This window comes from Eulemur rufifrons, chromosome 30 (assembly GCF_041146395.1).
Source record: "Eulemur rufifrons isolate Redbay chromosome 30, OSU_ERuf_1, whole genome shotgun sequence".
Classification (NCBI taxonomy): domain Eukaryota; kingdom Metazoa; phylum Chordata; class Mammalia; order Primates; family Lemuridae; genus Eulemur; species Eulemur rufifrons.
In genome coordinates this window covers 94,883,560-94,909,345 of record NC_091012.1, presented here as the reverse complement: position 1 = coordinate 94,909,345, position 25,786 = coordinate 94,883,560, and the positions used below count along the sequence as shown (strand labels likewise).

General features: G+C 40.1%; 1 protein-coding gene across 2 annotated transcripts in view; it reads left to right on the top strand.

Annotated features, from left to right (window-relative positions):
* The first annotated feature begins 4,295 nt into the window (after nucleotides 1-4,295).
* The window catches only part of HEPH (hephaestin), a 75,830-nt gene continuing 54,339 nt past the window's right edge, over nucleotides 4,296-25,786 (top strand). Inside the window, exons 1-11 of one of the 2 annotated variants that reach the window (XM_069463036.1) lie at nucleotides 4,328-4,513; nucleotides 10,417-10,618; nucleotides 11,335-11,579; nucleotides 12,591-12,803; nucleotides 13,537-13,719; nucleotides 14,874-15,128; nucleotides 17,253-17,421; nucleotides 18,635-18,771; nucleotides 20,718-20,849; nucleotides 23,579-23,790; nucleotides 24,722-24,872. In XM_069463036.1, coding sequence (XP_069319137.1) covers nucleotides 10,443-10,618; nucleotides 11,335-11,579; nucleotides 12,591-12,803; nucleotides 13,537-13,719; nucleotides 14,874-15,128; nucleotides 17,253-17,421; nucleotides 18,635-18,771; nucleotides 20,718-20,849; nucleotides 23,579-23,790; nucleotides 24,722-24,872 — 1,873 coding nt within the window. In that variant the 5' untranslated portion in view covers nucleotides 4,328-4,513; nucleotides 10,417-10,442. Of the gene's footprint in view, nucleotides 4,514-10,416; nucleotides 10,619-11,334; nucleotides 11,580-12,590; nucleotides 12,804-13,536; nucleotides 13,720-14,873; nucleotides 15,129-17,252; nucleotides 17,422-18,634; nucleotides 18,772-20,717; nucleotides 20,850-23,578; nucleotides 23,791-24,721; nucleotides 24,873-25,786 lie in introns of both variants that reach the window. The other variant, XM_069463037.1, reaches the window with a different exon arrangement.

Here is a 25,786-nt window from a genome sequence, read left to right as displayed (position 1 = left end):
TCAAAGTGTGGTCCTCAGACCAGCAGCATTAGCATCACCTGGGAACTTGTCAGAAATGCAATTTCCTGTGCCTCACCCAAGATTTATGGAAACGGAAACTCAGTGTCTTAACAAACTGTCCAAGGGATTCTAGCACATGCTCAAGTTTGAGCCCTATTACCTTGGAGGACTGGAGAAGGCAGCAAGTGCAATTCAGGAACCAGAGTTCAAGAACCAATATCCCCAGAGTGAGCCCAGGATAGTCACACATTACAGCAATGCAGAGTAACCTTTTCAAAGCATGAGGGAGTCTGCTGATCAGAAGTGGCAGTCTGGGGAGTGAAAAGGGAGGGCTGTGGATTTAGAAGTGTGGTCTCAGGGATACATCCCCTTCTTCCCTTCACCCCTCCACCTTTTCCTAGAGCCCTTTTTAAAAATGGCTAAGGGCAAACTCATCAGAAGATCCTGAGATAAATCAGTTAGATTGGCTATGCCAGGGCACTGTCCCTGGCTTTTTATTTTCATCAGGTATCTGATACTGTCACAAAATTCTACTGTAGGGAAGATGAGAAGGAAAAGAACACTTATTGAATATCTCCAACATGCTGATTACTAAGGGTTCACACAAATGCCAGCTTATTTAATCCTCACAATATTCCAATTGTAGAAGTATTATTGTTTCCATTTTACAGATGAGGAACCAGAGCAGAGGCTCAGAAAGGTTAAGTGACTTGCCCAAGGTCACACAGCTCAGAAAAAGCCAGCCAGGATGCAAACTCTGTTCTTCCTGACTCCAAATCCCATACGTCTCATACTAGACTATGTTGCCCCTAATATGAGGGTCCCTGGGATTCTCTCATCCTTTTAGCCATCACAGGGCCATGCCCTTGTGATAGTGAATACACGGGTAACCTGGAAATACTGATTGACTAAATGAATGAATGAAAGAATGGGTTAGTGACAGAATTTAAGACTTGAAGCCCCATTAAGGACATTCTGGTTTTGTGCTTCTCAAACTTGTTTTTAGTGCCCTAGAGGTTCTTTGCTGGTGCTCCAGCATTAACCACATTTTCTGTGAGGGTAGGCATGTCCAGTTCACAGTTCCCTGGGTCCCTTCAGCCTTGCCTATTTCCTGTCTCCTTCCCAGCCTTATCTAGAACAGCTCTATTTTCATCTTCCATAGATAGTAGGTGTTTACTAAGATACTGTTCAGGGGAAGGGTTCTGCTGTCAAAATTAATTTTTGAAAAGGGCAAACCTAGACAATATTTTCCAAGTTACAGGTGAAGAAATTGAGGCCCAGAAAGGCAAAAAGATGTGTTCAGGATCATTAGGTGCTCTTTAGTGGCATAACTAGAATGTAAAGCCAGAACTCTTGAAACATTCTTCTTTTTTGCCATGAATTAATACAACTTATAAGAATAAGAAAACAATAGTTTAGATTTTTTCATTAAAATTAAAAAAATGACTCTCTTGTTATCTTTACCATGTTCCAGTGACCGTGCTAAATAGTTATTTTTATAACCTTAAGTCTTCATAACAGCCTTATGAAATGGGTAGTTTTATTAACCCCATTTTACAGAGGTGAAAGCTGAGGTTTAGAAAGATAAAAGTACTGTAGTCACAGAATCAGGAAATGGCAGAGGTAGGATTTCAATCCGTGGTGTCTGATTCCAGTTTCCACACTCTTAATAATGATACTATATTTAAAAATGTCTATATTACAAAAAAACTCTATAATCTGACCTGCTGCTTGTTTGTGTAAATTAATTTTTTTTTTTGAGACAGGGTCTCACTCTGTTGCCCAGGCTAGAGTGCTGTGGCATCAGCCTAGTTCACAGCAACCTCAAACTCCTGGGCTCAAGCAATCCTCCTGCCTCAGCCTCCTGAGTAGCTGGGACTACAGGCATGCGCCACCATGCCCAGCTCATTTTTCATATATATTTTTAGTTGTCCAGCTAATTTCTTTCTATTTTTTTTAGTAGAGACGGGGTCTCGCTCTTACTCAGGCTGGTCTCGAACTCTTGAGTTCAAAAGATCCGCCCGCCTCGGCCTCCCAGAGTGCTAGGATTACAAGCGTGAGCCACCGTGCCTGGCTATAAATTAATTTTTATTGGAATATAGATAGACCTTGTAAGTTACAATGGCAGATTTGAGTAGTTATGACAGACAGAAACTGTATATCCTGCAAATAAAATATTTACTAACTGGCCCTTCACAGAAAAAAATTTGCCAACCCTGGTCTATAGGCATCAACTTTAAAATGTTTTCCAAGTGACCCCTGGGAGAAGGCACCAGAAATGTGCCCAGAATTTGATGAAGAGGTGGTGAATGTGTATCCTCTTAGTGAAATTGGTGAATAAATAATACAAGCCTGGAAACATGGCCTAGCTGGCCTCCTGTAGTCTTCACAATGTTGCCTCACATGAGTCTATAATGACCTGTTTCTTGTTGTCTTTCATGAGTCAGAGCAGAGGCCTTATCTCTTCCCCTCCCTGTCATAAATGACTTAGAGCCTGGACTTGGATCCCAGCTTAATGAGTTTGGTCCCCACCTTCTTCCTCTAGCTTCAAGGTTCACATCTGTGCCAGGCAGATTTCCCCAGGAGTTGCCATGGTCTGATCTAGCTTTCTTTGACCACTGACCATTTCTGAGGGAGCCAGGGCTGGTGGCTCCTCCCTTCTCCTTACTCGTGCTTCTACTTGGCTTGGCCTGGGCTGTAGTCTGTGGGGCAGCTCCTAAGTGTCTGAGTACCCTAAAGAACCTCTCATTGTTTATGACCTAGACTTTGCCCCACCAGCTCAGTCTTCTGAAAGTTTTCTTCCCTGGAGTCTGCTTCAGATGCTTTAAATCAAGGAGAGAAAAATGTGTCGAGCCTGCCTGGAGAACAGCATCCACTCCTAGCCAAGATCTCCTCGTCGCAAAGTAAGGATATCAGGCGGCAGAACTGCCATCAAACCTGTTCTCTTCCTATACCTGGGTCTGGTGGGTAGATACAGTCCTTTTCAAAGAGGCATAGCTTTCTCAGCCTTATCACCATTAATTACTCTCCAACTGTTCTTCCCTTATACTTGTGTCTTTAAAACCTCTTTCTCATCTACCCTTAATCTGTAGAATGTACTTTCTTCATGGGTTCTATATATGTAAATTTACAGAGATGAGAGGTCCCACATCTAGTTCAAGGTCTTCATTTACAAATCTAGAGAGGCCCAGAGAAGGGAAGGGCCTGAGCCAAAGCCACACAGCCAATTACTGCCAGAGCAATTGGAGTGGGAACCTAGGTCACTTGACTCAGGTCAGTGACTTTTCACTACCCTGTCTTTACAGCAGGAACAGGGATGACCTCTGGCTTTTAAAAAAAAATACAGATGCCAATTTCTCCCTGTATTTTGAGGGCCCATTTTGCTTTTTTTTTTTTCTTTGTATTTCCTATTCTTCTGTGTCTTCTTAGATTTTAGGCTGTTGACCTGTGTTAATATAGACCATCTTCTAGCTGCATCCTGTTTCTTCAGATGGAAAATGTTAATACAGGCCCAGGGTTTTACTGTAGAATCTGCTAGAAGTTACAGAGGCAGAGTTAATGTATATTTAAAAAATCTAGCACTGACTAGTGGACAGTAGCAACTCAGTAATTGTGAAGTCCCTTCCCCTACCTCAAAAGGGCTCTCTGGGTTTCTCTCCTAAGCAGAACAGTGTGGTAGTTTTGTGGCTAAAAGTCTAGACAGACCCAGCACAATTCTCCCCTCTTTTACTTCCTGTGTGACCTTAAACAAGTTACCACCCCTCTCAGAGCCCTTTTTTCCTTAGTTATAAAATAGAGAGAATTAGAGTATCCATCTCAGAGGATAGTTGTGAGACTTAAATGATAGAATGCATGTAAAGTGGTTAACATGGGGCCTGGCTAGCATGTAGGAAAAAAAGCTGCTTGCTTTATTGCCAGTTTTATTTTTTATCTATCACCAAGCAGCCATGACCTACGAAAAACAGGCAGGGCTGATAATTATACTTCAGAGAAAGAAGGGAAAGAGTTGGTGGGGATGAAAGCTCTTCCTACTTCTAGTAATTCTTGCAAAGGGCCCCATTTCTTAAATGGGGCTGTTGAAATCTGCCTGTGAGCTTTGGTTGGCCACGTTGACAGTGCATTCTCCTCCGGATCTCAGCACAGACCAACTAGCAAGCTGCGATAACAGAAGTGAAACCCACCCCGTTGTAATTCCTCCTGAGATCCTAACCAGGATTTAGAAAACACCCGGATATGGTCAAAGAACCGTCCCGTCCCGGGTTTTGTACCAAACCAGGTCCTGGAAGGAACAAGACATTCCTGTAGTTTAGTTTCTGGAAAAGAGGGCACTTACCCTTCCCCCACTCACCCACCACATTAACCCCCACCAAATTTGAGTCCCGGACTTAATTTATGAGAAAGGCCCTGTAATCCAGGATACTGACTGAGCAGGGCTGGAAGGCTCAGGCTGGGGTCTGCAGTTCAGCATCAATGGACCTCTGACATGAATATGGAAGGGTTTTCTCTAGCAAAGGTAAGCTTTGTTTCCTCTTTTTTCAAACCTACCTCACATACCTTCCTGTGTAAAAATAACTTTATTCAGCTGGGTTTAGGGGAGTCCTGGACACTGGGAGAGAAAGCCAGTGGCCAAGAAGTTAAAGCAAGTTTGGCTGGGGTGCAGGAAAGTTAAGTGAAACAATAGCCTCCTTTTGTTTCTCTCCCCAAAATGGCCAGGACCACAGTGGCTTGATTATTTCAGGGCCAATCCTGGAGTCATGGAGAATAGCTCATTTCCTGTTGAAACAGCTTGCTCATCTTCTGTTTCACAGGTTAAGGAGTTTATTGAGGTAATGGATCTGAGGACTACATAAATGGGAGGCTCAAACACTTAAAAACAGCCATGTTTTGTTTCATATTTTGAGACTAGATTGGTATAGAGAAAGCCAATAAATGCTAGCTGAATCAAGCTAAACATCTGAGTTATTTTTTTTCACTCTGTATCTAAATAGCAGGGATCCTTTAGAAAACATGGGTTCAAATTCCGGCTTTGCCAGTAAAGGTCCTCCTGACTTTGAGCAAACCCCTGCACCTCTCTCATCTCAGTTTTCTGTATATCACATCAGGGTGGTGGAAAAGATGGTTTCTAAAGGTTTTGTGGATATGTGAATCTATAACGCATTCATTTTTTCATTACTGATCATCTATTATATGCCAAGCAAGCCCTTTGCTAGGGGCTTAAACATCCATTATTTTGTTTGTGCCTCAAAATGATCCTGTGAAATAAATATCATCCCCATTTTTTTGGATGAGAAAACTGAGGCTCAGGCAAAATGATTTATTGAAAGGCCATACAACTATTACAGGCAAGAGATAGGATTTGAATCAAGGTCTTTAACTTCACACCAGTATGTTTTGTATCACAGAGTTAATAAAGCAGAGGACCAAAAGGTGAATCTCGATGGAGGGTTCTATTAGGAAAGCTGCTGAGAGATTGGAGACAGGGCCCAAAGGATAGCTCAGCATTCCTTTATTGCATTGAATAGTCCTTTGTCTAGTATGAACCTGTCTAGTCCAATGTAGCCTAACTCAGAAAGAAGGAAGATGGAGGGAGAGAAAATAGCATTGTCACCTTAAATGTACTACTTGCAAATTCTAGCAGAAACAGCGAGGCAAATTGTCATTGATGATGGTGACCAGGTCCAGGTTACATTGGGAAGACAGAAAAGTAAGGTAAAGGCAGGGGAGGCTTGACTTAATGCTGGCCAACCTTCTCTCCAGGTTGGAGAAAGGTCTCAGTGTACATTAACTAAACTGTCTAATTCCAAGTAGTCCAGAAATTTTCTTTTTTTCCTTCCTTTGAGTGTCTCATCCTTCTGCCTTCCTTTTTACTTTTTAAAAAATTTCCTTTTTACTTTTCCCCAGGGTTCTTGCTCATCTTACCTATTTTATTTATCCTTTACATTTCCTTTTCTTTTCCCTACCTTTCTCTTTACATTTCCTTTTCAGTCTTGCTCTTCTCTGTGGGCTCAGCTGAGAAACAAATATCCTTGCCCAAGTGAAACATTTACACAGGGCTTTGACATCTTTCATCTCATTTGATCACAATAAACTAATGAGGGGCCTAGAGATAATCCCCATTTAAAGATGAGGAAACTGAGGCTCATGAATTTAGGTGACTTGTTTAAGGTCATATAACCAATAAATGATGAATCCAGAGCTAGAATCTATTTTTTCTGGTGCCTGAACTCTTTCTGCTTTGCCATGAAATATCTAAGTGGTTATAAAGAAATTTCATGGATTCTCCTTTTCTTCTGCTCTTATGGTGTATGCTAAAATCAAATTCAGCAATAACAACAGCAATAGCAATCACAAATTCAGCTTTGAAGAGGAAAGAAAGAAGGTCAGTAATTAGAAGGCAGGGAAACTAATGTTTATCAGGTGCTACTAAGTCCCCAGATGCTATGTAAATTTATTTCATTTAAGCACAGCTTAATACAGCACTCAAACCTAAATTTGTCTGACTCAAAAGTTCTGGTTCTTTATGTTATACCATGTTGTTTCCAATGAGAGAATAATCTCAGCCTGGGATGTGTTCATTCTCATACCCATGTACATATGTCTGTATACATAGTCTGTGTCACTGTATATGGAAACTTATGAGTGTTATATATGTTTGTGGCTATACATAAAATGGAAAATGTTTATGACCCTAAGATGTTTCATTTCTAACCCATTTTCTCATCTGTAATAATTATAGCCACTAATACTTTTTGATCACTTGTGCACTTAAGCACTCATTTGTGTTTTATGCACTTATAGATCTGAATTTATTTAATCCTCACGACAACTCTATAAGGTAGTTAATAGTATTAGTTCCATTTTAAAGATGGAGATACTAAAGCTAGAGAAATGAAGAAGTTTTCCAAGTTACACAGTTAGGAAAACTGGATCCAGGATTCATTTAGATAGCCTAATTCCAAAGCCTGTGCCGTGGATGCAAAATGGAGAAAACAATCCTTATCTCTCAAGATCTTGAGAATTAAATAAGATGATGGATAGGAAAAACACATTGATAAATGCTTTTCTGCTAGGAGAATACTAAGTAGCTCCTCCCACCTCCCATATTCTATAGTCTAAGACCCTTTGGGCCACTAGTCACCACCTTTGAATACTTGCTCATTGTATACTGAAGGACTGTTCTAGTCTCTCCCAGGAACATTTCCAAGTTTACCATGTGCTTCTCTAATTGTGGAACTCTTACCTGGGACAATTTTTTATCTAGATAGATGAGTTCAAGGTACAACTGCCTTGCTGACACCTCTCTGAGAAGGAAGCTTGAAAGAAGTTTATGTTGCATTCAGACTTGAAATGAACCAAGGACACTCCTTCCCTGCTGAGGGTTCCAAGACATGGATGGCTATTTGTGTGACCATATATAGTATTGTATGTAGGTGCATATGATTGTACCTGTGATTCATCAGTGAATATGCATATTGGCAGCATGTGAGAACAGGAAGGACTCTTTGAGAGCTCTTTATATACCACATTTTGTAGTTCTGCACTTGTGCATTTCATTAGATTATCAAACTTCTGTGACCCCAAATGGCAAGAACTATATAGTCCATTAGTTTATAGATGAGGAAACTAAGGCTCACTAACGTTAATAAACTTTCCTAAAGTCACTCTGAATCAGTGGCAGAACTTGAACTAGAGCCAACAGGTGGGAAAATGTATGCTTGTGCCTCTTTATGTCACTTTAACAGTATCTGTTATGGCCCACCCACCAGACTCTCATCACCGCATCTGGTAATAGATACACAGAGACCCCTAAGACATGATATCCTCTCAAAGAGTCTATAGTCCAATCCAGGAAATAAATGCAGTTCACAAGGCAGCTCATGAGACAGAAAGATAACAATAATACAAAGTCTGACATAATCTAATTGGGTGCTATAGGGAATAAGCAGTTCTTCAGAGGACAGTGATATGGAGAGGCTAGAGCTGGCCTTTTTGGAGCAGTTGAGATTTAAGTTTTCCCTTTGACTAGAAATATAGAAAGTATGGTGTGCGGGAGACTATAAAAATAAATTAATAAACTGTAGCTAGGAGGGAGAAGGAGGAGAAAGGAAACTAAAAGTTACTGTTTGTTATGTTCCAAACACTGATTATACTGGGACTCTTTAATGTAAACTTTCTGATTTATTTCTCCAAGCCTAATATTATCATACCCACTTAAGAAAACAAGTTCAGAGTAGTTCAGTTCAGAGTGGTTAAGTAATACCTGGGGCTATACAACCAGTCAGTGGGAGAGCCAGGTTTTGGAAACAAGAACACAGAAACAGGTCCTTCCTTACATCAAGGGCTTTCTGCCAAATGTAATATGGAAACTGGGGATTAGCATTTGAGTCACCTCTGTGTATGGAAGGGCCTGAGAGTTTGTAAGGAAGTTTATGGGTCTGTTTCTTAATCAGGGTAAATATCTGAGCCTAGTTGGTGTAAATATCTGAGGATTTCCCATCTATATGTGAATGTGCACATAGTTTGATTCTCTATTTTTGATTAATAGTGCCTATTTAATGTGCTTGGGTTGAAGATTTAGTGAAACAATTTATATAAAGCACTGAACATGGTGTTTAGTATGTAGTAATCTCTCAATGAATGGTAGCTATCATGATCATCATGATCATCATAAATGTAATCCATTAGGTATATCTCTGCCTATCTGAGCATGTATGTCTGCTTTTAAAGTGATCATAACCATATGTAATTTCATGTTTCAGAGTGTATGTGTTTTTTCCTAAATATGGCCGTAGCTATGGGCATATACATGTTGTCTGTGTATATACATGCGAAGAGGCAAATATGTTTTTGTAGAAGGTAGTATAGCACAGTGATTAAGATCATAGATGCTGGAGCTATACTTCCTGGGCTCAAATCCCAACTCTACCAATTGTTAACTAAATGGCCTTGGGTAAATTACTTTACACGTCTGTTCTGCAGTTTCTCCCCTGTAATATGGGGATAAAAATGGCATCTACTTCATAGGGTGCTTGTGAGATGATAGATGTTTTACATAGATGATTTAATCTATGTAAAACACTTAGAATGGGTGCACCACGCACACACAATAAATATAAATTTATTAATATTATTCTGAAATGACTAAAGATCTGTGTGATAGAGTGGTTCTATGTGCAAATGAAAGTGTGTACATCTCTGCTTTTAGGTAAGACTGTGGGTGCCTGTGTATGCAAGCATATGCATATGTGTGCTTACATGATATAGTCTGTGTTTCTGGGTTTGACTGTAGCTGTGTGTGGCATGACTATTTCAGCCCAGCCCCATGAAGTCTAACCTCCTGGCTTATGTACTGAAATGAGAGGCTAAGGTCTTGGGTCTGTTTCTGACTCAGGATTAGACCTGTGAAATGAGTTTGTGCATAGCTTTAGGAATCAGAGGACATTTCTTCTGAGAAGTTCAAAATATTTCCCTCTAATATTCTCATTTGTTTTTATTTCACTTTTAACTTTTGAAATATAATGCACATTTAGAAAAGCACAAATTCTAAATTTATAGTTTAATGTATTTTCACAAACTGAATACACTTACATAACCAGCATGTAGATCAAGAAATAAAACATCACCTAGAAGTCTTCTTCCTCTTCTCTTCCCAGTCACTGAGCCCTACTTCAAGGGCAAACACTATCCTTACTTCTGAGAGCATAGATTACCTTGGCTGATTTTGTGCTTTACATCAATGAAATCATACATTATGTACTCCTTTGTGTCTGGTTTCTTTCTGCAACATTACATTTGTGAGAGGCACCCATATTGTGTGTAGTTGTAGCTTGTTCATTATTATTGCAATATAGAATTACATTATATGAATAAAATACAATTTACTCATTCATTTGAGTATTCATGGACATTTTGGCTATTTGCATTTTGGGTTTATGAATATTCTAGTAAATGTCTTTTGTTGAATTCTCATTTGTTTGAAAATACAATTTATAAAGGGGGAGAAGTTGCAAAAATGAGTCTTCCCTTTTTGCCTATGGAAAAATAGAGGCAAAGGGAGAATTAGTGACTTGATTTAGGCACAGAGTGAGTCAGCGGCCCAATCAGGCTTCTGGTGTCCATTTCCTGATTCTTGGACCAGAGCACATTCTTCCTTCTACACTGCTGGAGGAACTGGATCTAGATTTCTCTTCTGGAGGAAGTGATATACAATTATCAGCACAGCTGACTTTTTAACTTTGCCCTCCAAAGTCTGATATACAGAGATCATTTAACACTTATTGAACTGAAAGGAATCAGGTAAGTTAAAGAAACTGAACTAATTGGGATTTGCTTTCTCAGTTACTTATGTGGCTCTTGCCTTTTCAGTTTTCTAGACACATGCAAAACCCCTTTGTTCTCTTTCTTCCACATCATCAGCTTTCATTTGCCTGTTTCCCGGAGTAATGTGGGCCATGGAACCAGGCCACCTCCTCTGGGCTCTCCTATTCATGCAATCCTTGTGGCCCCAAGTGACTGATGGTACCACTCGAGTTTACTACCTGGGCATCCGGGATGTGCAATGGAATTATGCTCCCAAGGGAAGGAATGTCATCACAAACCAGCCTCTGGACAATGACACGTAGGTTTAATCTCTAGTTAGGTTTAATCTATCTAGTGTTAGAGTCACAGAGTCCTTTTATTAAAATTGTCCTTGAGGGGATAATGAAATTATTCCTAATATTTTGAAATGATAGTCAACATTTATTGAGCTTTTACTATTTGCCAGGCTCTGTCCTAAGCTCTTTATGTATTTTAATTCTTTTCATCACCAATAACAACTGTCTGAGTTAGGAACTATGATTATCTCCATTTTACAGATGGGAAAATTGTACACAGAGAAGTTAAGTAATTTGTTCAATATGCCACAAATTTGGAAGTGGCAGAGTCAGCATTTAATCCAAGGGGCCTTGCTCTAGAGCTTATGGTCATAACCACTATGCTCAAAGGCCTCCCATATATAACAGGACAATGCTAAGTCAGGCCACATCAATGGGGAGTTGACCACTTAAAAAGAGTCCACAATTGGTTGCCTTCCCATTACTATATATTGCATTGCACCATGTGAAATTGCCTTTATTTTTTGTAGGCTAAAAATGTTCAAATATTAGCAATTTCTTATGCTTCTCATTTTCTAACAGTTAAAACTAAAGATTTCATGTTTTGATTAGTACAATCCCATTTCTTCTTGTTTTGTCTTTAAAAAGGGTACTTTTGGTCAACCTCCTCTGGAAAAGAAACTTCCAGAGGTTTGAAGATGGTAGCAAAATTGTGATGCTCTCTTTTTGTCTTTCCCAGAGTAGCTTCCAGCTTCCTAAAGTCTGACAAGAACCGAATAGGGAGAAGCTACAAGAAGACCATCTATAAAGAATACAGGGATGACTCGTACAATGATGAAGTGGCCCAGCCTGCGTGGTTGGGCTTCCTGGGGCCAGTGTTGCAGGCTGAGGTGGGGGATGTCATCCTTATCCATCTGAAGAATTTTGCCACTCGTCCCTATACCATCCACCCCCATGGTGTTTTCTATGAGAAAGACTCTGAAGGTAAACCATTCTACTTCTTCTTTCTCCAATTCCCAACAAACATCATGTTTCCTTTACTGTATCTGAGAGAGAAGAGCTGGGAGAAAGGATTGTCTTTTCTTCTTTATTGATCTGAGGTGACAAAGACTCTGCTTAGAGTAAACATGGCTGGGTCCTGGTATTACTTCTGCTATTCATATACTGCATGACTTGGGCAAGTCATTGCCTCTCTCTGGGCCTCAGATTCCTTATCAGGAATGTGAAGATACAATCTGCCTTTTATCACAAGGAGCTACTTGAATGACATTTCCATAGGATATTTTAATATGCTTTGAAAAGAAAAGAGAGTGTAGTGAATGGAAAGGATTGTTTATTCTAATGTCACAGTCTTTAGAAAGTTCCATATTTTTTCCTAAGAGGGAGTTCAGCTTATTTATGTGTAACTCCCATTATCCCTGGCCCAATGGTCTATAATACTGATGACAGTGAGTGAGGAGAATAGAGAGGGAAGTCAGAAGATTCTAGCTTGGCCATTAACTCCCTGTATGACCTTCACTGGACAAGTTACTTTTCCTCAGTTTTTTCTTTCATACAATGGGGGAAGTAGATCAACTAATCATTAAGTTCACTTTAGACTGCAATTCTGATTTTCTGCTTTTTGTTTTCCAAAGCAAGTGCTTGAAGGGAGGGAATCCTGTCTTCTCCCTTGCTTCTATGCTACCAGCTTTGCACTAGCATACTACCAGATCAGGCCAAGCAGCACTTTCCCTGGCCTCAGCTCTTTCCCCGTGGCTGCAACCTACCTCCACCTATGGTTGATGTGAGGACTGGGTTTTTGTTTGTTTGTTTTGGCTAAATATTTGCTGAATTTGTATTCTCACATTGTGAGGAATGTTGTGCTGGACCTTAGAACACTATGTTTTATGAGACTGGGCCTAGATGTCCCCTATATTACCCCTCTCTTGGCTTCTATATCTGCCATGCTCCCTCTCACTCATTCTAGGACTGGGCATGTGCAATTTCATTTTCTAGGCTCTCTATACCCAGATGGCTCCTCTGGACAGCTGAAAGCTGATGACTCTGTTCCCCCGGGGGGCAGCCATATCTACAACTGGACCATTCCAGAAGGCCATGCACCTACCAATGCTGACCCAGCGTGCCTCACCTGGATCTACCATTCTCATGTAGATGCTCCACGAGACATTGCAACTGGCCTGATTGGACCCCTTATCACCTGTAAAAGAGGTAAAGGCCCGAGGAATGAGCTATGAGATACAGTTTGGGATATCTGGGGAAGCAGTGATGTGGTTGATTGAACCACCTACATATCGGGAAGCAGCCCAAGGAGTGTTAATTCAGCAACCTTCTTTATTAGCAGGAATAGACCTTACCAAACTCCCTTTCCACTACTTTTTTTTCTATTTCATTACTTTTATTCCTAAAAAAAACCTGACAAAAAACAAAACAATATTTCTTCTTTCTTTTTTTTATTATTTCACCTTTAAATCTCAAATTAGTCAGGATGGGAGTCAGGACACATTGAAGTAAGGTGTGCGGTATGAGTTTAGGTATGGACAAGATGGAAAGTGTGGCCATAAGGGTTTGGTGAGGATTGAGGACTTAGGAATAGAATATGTTCAAGGAATAGTCAGGCCACCAGGGTGGCCTATAACACCAGGGTGTTGCAGGAATGTGGTCAGGTTTAGGCCCTGGATTGAATACATAGGCAGTGGTGGTGGAAGGGAATTGTTCTGGATCCTGTGTGTCCCACCTTTAAGTCCTAGGTTTAACTGAATTGATTATTTTATCTAGGGGGTTTGGAAATAGAAATTAGCACCAGAAGGCTATATCTGCTTTTCTGTTGCTGATGGATTCTTAAGGCCCCTTCTCTTCCTAGTCCTTTCTTATGAGTACCCCTTTCAGCTTACTGTTGCTAAGGAAGGGAGGTTCTCAAGAACATCTTTCTTCCTTGCCCCAGGAGCCCTCAATGGGAACTCCCCTCCTCAGCGGCAGGATGTGGACCACGATTTCTTTCTGCTCTTCAGTGTGATAGATGAGAACCTTAGCTGGCATCTTGATGAAAACATTGCCACTTACTGCTCAGATCCTGCCTCAGTGGACAAAGAAGATGAGGCCTTTCAGGAGAGCAACAGGATGCATGGTGAGCTGGGAGGAGGCGGCCACATTGTGACAGTGTACACTGATGGAGGGTCTCCACTGGTCCTACTATTTGGTGGGTGCTTTCACATACCTGGTCCTTTTTAATATTTATAAGGACCAAGAGTAGTAGATGGCTTTCCCCTGTTTTACCTGTGAGGACACTGAGGCTCCTAACACAATGCAGCAGATAAATGGCACAGGTAAAATTCCAACCTTGATCTCCCTAACTATGTAGGTTGTGCCCTTGTCATTAGGCTATCCTATCTCATAATATGGAGTAACACAGCTGATGACTCCAGAGTTATACATTATATGCTCAATCACTTTGGTGAGGGTTGTCCACTGATATAATTAATTAACACTGCTTTGTTTTAAAAAGGAGGTAAGTTGGAAGAATTATTCACTTTGTGAAGAAAAATCATTGCTTTCAAGCTACCTTGTTTATATCCCCTTGCCTACTCTGGGCTTATATCCATTATGGAATTGACCATAATAATTAAATTAAAAACAAACTAAAGGCATGAGTGGAGGCCCTGAGGCATTAGTGGAGAATTAATTTTGGGAATAGAAACAAGTTGATTTTGTTTTTGTTTAATTAAGGAAGTGATTTATTTACCTTTGGTGACAGGGGTGGGCTCAAAGCCACATTGTCCCAAGGGGAGATGAACATTCAGAGGTAAGATGTAAAGAATGGCTTGGACAGCTCAAATTTCCCTTGAGTTTTATACCAATTGATTATAATAGCTACATTAATTATTTCAGCTAATTTGACAATTGTCCCATGGAAATTTCAGAAGAAACCTGCCTAAAAGGAAATAATAGCCTACAAAGTAACCTCATTCCTTAGAGAGCTTCCTCAGATTATTGGTTTGGAATATTGGCTTTAACTACTTAATAGTTCTGTGGACTTGGGAGAGAAGTAACTTCACCTCTCTGAGCATTAGTTTTCTCATTTTTTTTTAATGAGACTAATGATATCTGCCTATTTCCCAGGGCTGTTTGTGAGATTTAAATGAGATAATGCATATGGGTCAGCACAGTGTGCTCCTAAAGCCTCATCTAAATGTTACCTGTTATTTTTGTCCGATGGTAAGGCTTCTCCCTTTGGGATGCACTTTCCTAACTCTGATATTTTCTTTGGGTTTTCTTTTGCAGCGATCAATGGCTTTGTCTTTGGGAATTTACCAGAGCTGAACATGTGTGCACGGAAGCGTGTGGCCTGGCACTTGTTTGGCATGGGCAATGAAGTGGATGTCCACACAGCTTTTTTCCATGGACAGATACTGACCACCCGTGGACACCGCACTGATGTGGCTCACATCTTTCCAGCCACCTTTGTGACTGCTGAGATGGTGCCCCAGGAACTGGGCACCTGGTTAATTAGCTGTCAAGTGAACAGTCACTTTCAAGGTGAGGTCCAACATTTCTGATTTTTGGGGTGTAGGAGAGAGGTGTCAATAATGGTCACCAGGAGCCTGGACTTCTGGCCTAGAGCCATAATATAGGTTTTCCAGGTGAGGAATCTTGGTATAAAGGATGAAACACTAGACTAGAAGTTGGGGGCCCAGGTTCTTTCCTGGCTCTGCCATCAACTTGCTGGGTAACCTTAGGTGTGTCTCTCTGGGTTTAATCTTCCCATTTCAAACATAAAATGGCCTAGAGATGAATAGGTAGACTTTTAAGCTGCCTTTTTTTTGCTCAGAATTCTAAGGAATTAAGACCTGGAGGTATTTTCATCTTATTGAACAAGGAGTGAAGGAGAGATTAGTTAAAGGAGAGTATGGTTTCTGCAGGAGATCATTGAGTATTGTGGGTAAGTAGTGACACTCTAGTTGGAATTCAACAGCAGTAGGAGTAGAAGGTTTTTTTTCAGGGGGAAAAAAGTTAAAGTAATGGCATTGCAGAGCAATGCATTGAGGAGCAGCAGAGGGGAGAAGGAACATATGAGGCAATGGAAAGAGCACTAGATAAGTGACTGGATGGTTTGAGTTGTGGTCTCAGCTTTGTGAAAAACTCACTATAATGACTTCAGGCAAGTCTCTTCCCATTTCTAGGCCTCATTTGCCACGTCTATAAAATAGGGAGTTGGTCTAGATAGTCTCTAAAATCCTCTTTAGCTCTCACTTTGTAGAATTATTTGATGTATGTAGAAGGGTGTAAGAAAAGTGATATATATGTGTAAGTAGATTTCAATGGGTGAGGAGTTATAGACTGGCGGGACAATGAGTCATGTATGTTAGGTTTGACCTAATAGGGGACAGTTACTTATGCTCCATCATCCAGGATCTGTCCTCAGCCACCAAGCTTCCAGGTAAGTGAGTATGAATATGGATTAGGGTCAGGGATGTAGCTTGATAGTGTAACAAGCACGGACCTTAGAGCCAGACAAGCCTGGATTCAAATCCTGGTTCCACCACTTGCTTAGTCACCTTTGGTAAATCATGTCATTTTTCTCTGAGTCTCTGTTTCCTCATCTGATGATAGCAATAGTAATGCCTACCTCATAAAATTCTAATGAGGATTTAAAGAGATAATGTGATTTTGAATCTTAGAGACTAGGGGGATGATGTGACCAAGATAGTGGATATAAGAGAAGAAAATGATCACTTATCTGTAGTTTAAAGATGGGAGCTTAAGTCTCAAATCCACTGCTGACTACTTGTGTGATCTTGGGCAACTTAACCTCTCTGATCCTTAGTTTTCTTCATCTACAAAAGAGGCCATTAAAAGTCTATTTCATGCAATGGTTGTGAATATTGATAGAAATAACATATGTAAAGCACCCAACACAGGGCCTGGCATATGATATAACACATGTTCCCTCCTCTTTCATACCTCAGATTTCTAATTTATAAATTTTGAATCTCCCCGTGGTGTTGTGGGACTCTAATGAGATAATGTAGCTGAATGACCTCTGTAAGTTGCAAAACAAATATAAAACACTCATCTATTGTCATTATGCCTCAATGTAGTATCTTCCACATTTGAAGACATTACTTAGAATCTACATTTTCCTGACAGTCAGAAGTCTGAAACTTCATCTTCATTGATAGAAGATTTTCCATTATTTTGGGACCTTCCCAGTTTCTAAATAACTTACTCATCTTTAATTTGATACTCCTACCAGCCCCATGAAGTGGATTTTCCTATTCTCCCCATTTACAAAAGAAGGAAGCTCACTCTGAGGAAGTGACTTGCCTAAGGTCCTACAGGTAGTGGTAAAGCTTGGGCTTGAAATCAGGTCTCCTGTCGTCATTTTCTGTGGTATTGCTACAATGTGAGCCTTTTGCAATGGCAGGAATTAGGATAACCAGTCAGTGATGAACAGGTGGAGGTACTTGAATTCCCACTTGAATTCCCTGTCTTTCCCAGTCAGGCTCTTTAGGAGTGAGAGAAAGTAGCCAATTTCGGGGCAGGGATAAAAGGACTAGTGGAGAGTGGGAGGAGGAAACACTAGAAGAAGGAGGAAGGTGAGTCCTCTGGGTAGAAATCCTATTGGGTACAATGGGGCCAGCCATTATTTTATTCCTTCAGATGGCATGCAGGCACTCTACAAAGTCACGTCTTGCTCCACGGCCCCTTCTGTGGACCTGCTCACAGGCAACATTCGGCAATACTTCATTGAGGCCCATGAGATTCAGTGGGACTATGGCCCAATGGGGCATGATGGGAGTACTGGGAAGAGTTTGAGAGAACCGGGCAGGTAAGAGGCAGTGGACTCCCTATCCCTATTCCTGGGCCCAGGTCCAAACACCTTATTATCTCCCTCCCAGAAATCTCTCACCTCACTTGGGGGTCTGAATCATTTTCTGGCTGGTGTTACATGACAAGTGTTAGCCAAGTTCATGTGGCCCCTTAGAGGGCTTGCTCTTGGGGAGCTATAAGGAGCAAAACTTTTTGTAGGGTTTGTCATATCCCCAGCAAAGTGTCTAAGCAGAGTTTGAGGTTGGTTGGTCCTGCTATAATTACTGGCCATGTTCAGAAAGGAAATCCCAGGTGGGACCAGTTCTTGCATCAGTTGAACTGGCTTTTCTCCATCTTTTCTTCATTTTACCCATTTACATCCTTGTTCCTTCCTTTCTTTTCCATAGCCTGAATGAAGCATTTGAGCGGGGGTATTAAAAATCACTCTGAAAGAAAAACCACTCTGAGAAATGTAGGAAGAATAGAAGCAACCTGCCCTGTGGCTATTCCATGCTCATCCTTTAGAAGGAATTTCTCCAAGTTCTCCTGCCTCATCCGTGACCCAGATGTGGACAGGATAGAGCAGGAGGTTAGTGCCCTGCTCATTTGCTAGGTGTTAAGTTATACTAACTCACTGGGCTATCAGTGATGCTGGGTCTTTTACAGAAGAGGCCATTAGTAAATGACTAGGAGAGGGGAAGATACTAGGGCACTCATTATGTTTATCCTTGCAGCAGGACATAATGGAATGAATCTACAGAAAACTTAGGAAAGTTGACTCTTGAGTCCCAGCATAGCTTCTAGAATCTCCAACTGGGCTTGTTAACTTAGTGGGCTTTCATTAAGATCATTAATAACTAAGGATGTTTAAGGACAGATATACACTGTATAATTCTGGAGGGCAGAACTGGTCCCAGTGTCTGGAAATTTCAAGCAAGAATATTACAGCATACTATAAAGAAGAACTTCAATAATTAAAACTATTCAACAGTAATAGCAATTTCCTCCTCTGAAAATGAGTTCTCTGCCTTTGGAAAGGCTCAAGCAGAAGCTGTATATCACTTACTAGTAGTGTCAACAAAGGATGTATCTTCACTGATGAGTGTTAACCAGGGTGATCTCTGAGGTCCTTCCTGACCATAAAGATCCATAACTTGATGAGACTGAGGGTGATATGGGAGTCTACTTGATAACCAATAAAATCATATGACATTTGCCTCCTTATATACCAGCGACTCAGATAAGTTCTTCCAGAAGAGTTCCAGCCGAATTGGAGGCACTTACTGGAAAGTCCGATATGAAGCCTTCCAAGATGAGACATTCCAAGAGAAGGTGCAGCTGGAAGAAGATAAGCATCTTGGAATCCTGGGTGAGGAATCTTTAACTTATAAAATTCATTGACTAGAGCCAGAAGAATGAGGAGGACTTAGAAATTGGAGCTGAGACATGGCTTAGGGGCACACTGTAGAACAGCATCTTCAAAGTGAGTCCCAAGAGATAAGTGTTTTGTGAAAAAAAAGTTATGGGTCTGAATGTGTTTGAAAAACATTAGATTAAAAATAGTCAAATAGTGTTTCTTTGCTGTAGGGCTTCTGAGAGCCTTGGATTTATTTTTATGCGTCATGAATCCCCGTTGAACCTTTTTTTTTTTTTTTTTGGTGAACATCTTCCAGTACCATTGTTGTAAAGTTCATACTTCTAAAATTGCTTCTCTAGGAGTATTCTTGAAGGACTATATAAGGAAGCAAGACTTCCCAGGTTCTTGACACTCTGGAGCCAGGAGCAGATTGGCATGACATACAGACATGGTTGCTATGGTGAGCAAAGCAGAGCCAGACTTAAAGTTTGACCTTGGAGACAGTATCCAGAAGGTCTAAAGCACAGTATTAAAAGAGTATAGCAAAAGATGTGGAAACAACCCAAGTGCCCATTAATACATGAGTGGATTAATAAAATGTGGTATATGTATACCATGGAGTACTACTCAGCTATAAGAAACAATGGTGATATAGCACCTCTTGTATTTTCCTGGATAGAGCTGGAACGCATTCTACTAAGTGAAGTATCCCAAGAATGGAAAAATAAGCACCACATGTACTCACCATCAAATTGGTTTCACTGATCATCACCTAAGAGCACATTTAGGAATAACATTAATCGGGTGTCGGGCAGATATGGGGGGGAGGGGATGGGTGTATACATACATAATGGGTGTGGTGCGCACCATCTGGGGGATGGCCATGCTTGAAGCTCTGATTTGGGTGGGTGGGGAAGGGCAATATACGTAACCTAAACTTTTGTGCCCCCATAATATGCTGAAATTAAAAAAAAAAAGTATAGCAAGGTTACATGTGTTTTAGTAACATGGTGGAACCAGGAAATAAAATAGATGAGATGGGAAAAAAGATTTGGAAATGAAAGTAACATAATGGACCATATTCTAGGGATAGATATATGTCAGTTGATTCTAGATCTGAAAATGGAGAATAGGACCTATATCAGCTGGATAGAAAGATATTAGGAGGAGCAAACTACCTTAGGAAAGAGGGATGGTGGCGATTATGAAGGAGTTATCATTGGCCGAGATTCCATATGGGTCTCTAGTCTTTGAGCAGAGGTGAGCATTAGATATGGAAATTGAGTAGGAAACCAAGCTAGAAACTCTGACCTAGGGTTAGAACCAGCATAAATGCTCAGTCTTGGTACTTTTGGTTGGCATCAAAGGTATCTCAAGCTAGGTTAGAGGTGGTGGGTAGTGAAGCATAGAAATGTCCAGGAGTTGTTGTTTGTGGCTAGATTGCCTAGTCTAGGGCCTGGATAGAGGATATAATAATTTTCTTTGCTCAGAATTAGTTTCAGATTGAGGTGAGCTCAGATCTTAGGTGGGTCCCAGTAGGAGATGCATCTATGGGATCTGGGACAATAAAGTTAGGGGACATGGGATTGGACCTGACAGTGAGTAGAATGAGAGAAAGTTGTGGCCTCAGGTCCTGGTTCTGCAGCTAATAAGCCATTTAAATTTGGGTAGATAAATTGTAGCTCTTTGAGCTGAAGTTTCCTCATCTGTAAACTGGAAATAATAACCCCAGCCCTGTATGCCTTAGAATGATATTTGATGGTCAAAATGAGATAATGGATTTTATGGTCCTTTTTATAACTATAAATTGAAATGTATTTGTAAGGTATTATTATTTTTATTGTAAAGAAAAGTTTTCTATCTTTTTCACTTCCTTTTTTTCTCTCTCCCTCTTCTATTTCCTTCCTCCCTGTTCATCTCTATCTTCATTCTCATTGACTCTCCTTCCCTTTTTCCAGGGCCAGTGATCCGGGCAGAGGTGGGTGACACTATCCAGGTGGTCTTCTACAACCGTGCCTCCCAGCCATTCAGCATGCAGCCTCATGGGGTCTTTTATAAGAAAGATTATGAGGGCACCGTGTACAATGATGGTGAGCCAGCAGGGTTCCTAACAAATGTGGGTTCCAGGTGGTAGCAGGTGTCTCTAGAGGACAAATAAATGAGGGATGGGGAGGGAGAAGGAGGTAGACTTAGTTGCTACATGTGGACATTGTTGAATGAATGAGTGAAATAATAGCAAAGCAGAGCTGGGATCAATAATAAAACTTCTTTTAAATATATTTAAATATATTCTAATTATAAAATATGTATATTATGGAATTTTGAAATATAGAAAATTACAAAATAAATATCATTTACAGATAAATTGCCATGTACATTTTGATATACCTATTAATGTTTTTCCATGCTTATAAAGTATAGATAGATATGAGATCATATGCTTTGTACAGTTTTGCATCCTACTATTCTCACCATTCTATTGTGTTTGTTTTCCCATGCCATTAAAATCTTATAAACATTTTAATGACTATATAATACTCTATCACATGGATTTGCCATAGTTTATTTACTTTATCCTCTATTGTTTGGACATGTGAGTTTTTTCAGTATTTTTGAATATTGTAAATCAGGTTGCAATGAATGAATGCATACATCCTAGTTCACATTTCAGATTATTATTTCAGGAAAGAATGCTAGAAGTGGAATTATTGAGTAATTCTTTCTTGTTTTCTCCGAGACTATTAACACATGTTAATTCTAAGCCAAAAATATAAAAAATACTGAAAGCATAAAGGGCTAACTTGCAGACAAATCCTAAATGAAAGAACATTCTACAAGGCAACTGGTCTAGTCTCTTCAAGAAATCAGAGTGGAGGGGATTAGAGACATAACAACCAAATGCAACCTACAAACCTTAACTGATTCTGGTGATAAGAAATAGCTTTATGAGACATTTTGAAGATAATTAGAAAATGTTTTATGTAGACTGGATATTAGATGATGATGGGAATTTTCTTAGTCATAATGGTATTTATAGTAACATAGTAGATGCTTGCTGATGTATTTGGCAGTAAAATGTCACGATGTTTGCATTTTACTTCCAAATGATTCAACAAAAGCAAACAAACAAAAATGGGTGTGTGTGTAGATATACATACACAGATGTAGATAAATTAAAGATGGAAAAATGTTAACAATAGACTCTGGATGGTAGGATGATCATTGTACTATTCTTTAAAGTTTTCTGTATGTTTGAAACTTTAAGGAGTTAGAAATAGAAAAGAATAGAATAGAAAAGACAGGTTAAAACCATCCCAAATTATACCCCCCTTTGTTTTAATCTACATTATAAAATATATTCTTGTATATGCTTCTTTGCATACTTTTATGATTATTTCTTCACAATATATTTTTAAGATTTGGAATTGGCTGGGCACAGTGGCTCAAACCTGTAATCCCAGAACCTTGGGAGGCTGAGGTGGGAGGATCACTTGAGGCCAGGAGTTTGAGACCAGCCTGGGCAACAGAGTGAGACCTGCATCTCTATAAAATATAAGAAAAATTAGCCAGTCATGGTGGTGCATGCCTATAGTCCCAGCTACTCAGGAAGCTGAGGGAGGAGAATCACCTGAGCCCAAGAGTGTGAGGTTGCAGTGAGTTGTGATTGCACCACTGTACTCCAGCCTGGGCAATGGTGCCAGACCCCATCTCTATTAAAAAAAAAAGAGAAGGAATTGCTGTGTTAGAGGGTACACACATTAAAATTTTTGGTACCTACATTCAAATTGCTCTCAGGAGAGATTTGTAGTGTTATCAATTTGGTTTTGGAATCATTGAGGACCCTTTTTCTCACAACCTCACCGGCACTGGGGCAGTCTTTTTGATCTTATCAAAATGATAGTCTTGTAAGGAAAGAATAATATCAATAAAAGTCACTGTTGTTTTGATTTGCATTTGTTTGATTACTTTAGGTTGAACATTCTTTTCAATATTTAGTGCATATCTTTATTTGTGGACATGAACTTTTAAAATAAATAGCTTTTGATAAATTTTGTCAACATTATTTCCAAAAGGGTTATTCTCATTTATACTTACCATTTTTATAGGTGAGTGAGAGGGGTAGATGCCATCTGAACCACTCTTCACCGTCATTGATTATTATAATTTATAAAATCTTGGCTAATTGAATAGATAAAAGTTATCTAGATATTTTTATTTGCATTTCTTTGTTTACTGATGGCTTGAAAATTAAAAAGAAAATATATTTCTGTGAATTGCTTGACAATGTCCTGCATCCATTTTAGAAATTATAGCCTTAGTGTTTTTTCATATATATACACATAGACATATATAACCTATATGCACCCATACATACATTCATACATATAGAAAGGAAAAAGTACTCAACAATCATAGCTGCTGAAAGATGAAGTAGATTGTAATGGCAGGTAGCAAATCTACCATCACTGGAGAGTTTTAAGCAGAAGTGGGGAAATAAGAGCAGATCGATGTATTTTTTAAGTGAGGGGTATTCCAAATAAATCTTAACATTCCTTTTAGTCCTGTGATCCTATGATTTTGGAAAATTGAAACAGAGAAGGTTAAATTGCCCTAGTTTATATAGCAAGCAATGGAAAAACCAGAATCCAAATTCTGGTCCCTTGACTCCTAGACCAGTGTTCTCTACAATATTCAATATTCCATGTTGCTGCTGGTGCTCCAAAATGCCTTTGTAGTTTATAATCTTTATCCCATTGTTTAGAGCTGATAGTCTTCACTCTAGTTAATGTAAGTAATGAGTTTCATGTTTTCCCGGCAGGATCATCCCACCCTGGCTTGGTGGCCAAGCCGTTTGAGAAAGTAACATACCGCTGGACAGTCCCCCCTCATGCTGGTCCCACTGCTCAGGATCCTGCTTGTCTTACCTGGATGTACTTTTCTGCCACGGATCCCATAAGAGATACAAATTCTGGCCTGGTGGGCCCCCTGCTGGTGTGCAAGGCTGGTGCTTTGGGTGCAGATGGCAAGCAGGTAGTGCCAGGATGTCTAGCTGGGAAGCCTACTGAGAGGAGGATGAAGCTGTGTTGCTGGGTGGGAGTTAAGCATGGAACTGGGTGAGGGAATAGAAGAAAAAATAATCAAGCTGTTGCATCAGAAATTAATAGTTGGTGACCGTAAACATCTTTCTTAACCTCTATTTCTTTCTATTTCATATCCTCCCATCATCGTCTATCTTCCTTCCTTCCTTCCTTCCTTCTCTCTCTCCCCTTCTTTCTTTCTTTCTCTTCTTTCTTTTCTTTTCTTCTCACCTCAGTGGCCCCTAACCCTTGTATTTGCTTGTCTACTTTTGTACTCAGTCCACCATTTCTAGCTGTGTAACCTTGGGCAAGGCTAGTTAACCTCTTTTTGACTTGGTTTTCTCATCTGTGTAAAAAGGGTTTACAGTGTAAGAAGGTACCTTGGGTTTCTGTGAAGATTAATTTAAATAATCCAGTGCTTAGCACAGTGTTTGGCACATAGTAAGCACTCAGTAAATGTTACCTATAATAATAATTATTATTAGTATTATTACTTTTATTTTCTAATTTCCCTCTAGAGCCCTCCCCTACTCTCTGGCCACCTTCCTCTCTACTCTTCTCCCCGAGTGACTCCAGGCTCTCTATCAAATTCTGTACCTCTTACAGCCCTCATTCTGTGCTTTATCCATACCCCCTTTCATAAATTCCTCCCCTCCAGTTTTGCCATTTTATTCTGAACTCTTTCTTCCGTCTGTAATTTGTGGTTACCCGAGGAAAAACTGCCTAGTGACAATGAAAACTTTGGGCAGGAGGTATGGGCTTGGCTCTGAGTCTGGAAAAGGAAATGGGAAAGAACCAGGGATCCTTGGGTCTACAGCTACACAGTCTGAAACTGTTGAAACCATTGTTATTCCTCCTCCTACTTTCTTCCACTGGGTCTGCAGAAAGGGGTGGATAAAGAATTTTTTCTCCTCTTCACTGTGTTGGATGAGAACAAAAGCTGGTACAGCAATGCCAATCAAGCTGCCGCTATGTTGGATTTCCGACTGCTCTCAGAGGATGTCAAGGGCTTCCAAGACTCCAATCGGATGCATGGTATGGGGAGTACTTTTTCCCTGGGCTACAACTGAGAGGTCCCAAGTAAAATCTAACCCTAACCATAATCATGACCAATCCTGAAAACACTGATTTCATTGATCAGCTCTGTCCAAGATACAAGCTAGACTGAGGTATTCAACCTAAGACAATAGATCTTATGCTTAGTACCTTCTTTTGCTGTGTCCTGTGTTACACACTACAGGGGGCACTGGAAGAAAGTACTTTGAGAGAAGAACTGTGTACAAGTAGATTTACTAGAGAGTATGAAGAATAAACTGGGTGATACTTTTCCAGACTTATTTCCCTCTCCCCTTGCTCCTACCACCCTTGATTCCCAACCTCAAACTCCAGCCAAGTGGGGCTATTTTTCTCTCTATGAACATATCTTATACTTTGCTGATTTCATGCTTTTGCAATGCTATGCCCTTCACTTGAAATGTCACTCCTTACATCTTTGTCTTCGGGCTGTGGAAATTCTGCCCATTCTCTAAGGTCCTACTCAGATCTCCTTCATGTGACCATCTTTTTGTCATCCATACCCAGGGTGATGACACCCTCTTCTGAACTGCCATTGCATTTTGATCAGACCATTTTAATAGAAAGATCCATATACTTCTCAATACTATAGTTGTTATATGGCTTTTGACTTCTGCTACAGTATAGTCTCTTTAAAGATGAGTATAGTATGTTGTTTATCTCTGTATCCTCTACACTGTCTAATACATAATGTTTATTGAATTAGGGAACTACCAGATGAATTGGTGGATGAGTGGTAGGTGAATGAAGGGGAAGACATGGTCCCCGTTTGCAAGGAGCTCCCAGCAATTTGCAATGAGATGAGACTAATAGCACCCATGAAAATAATTATAGAATAATCCAAGATAGACTATAATTAAGCACTGAATTGTGTG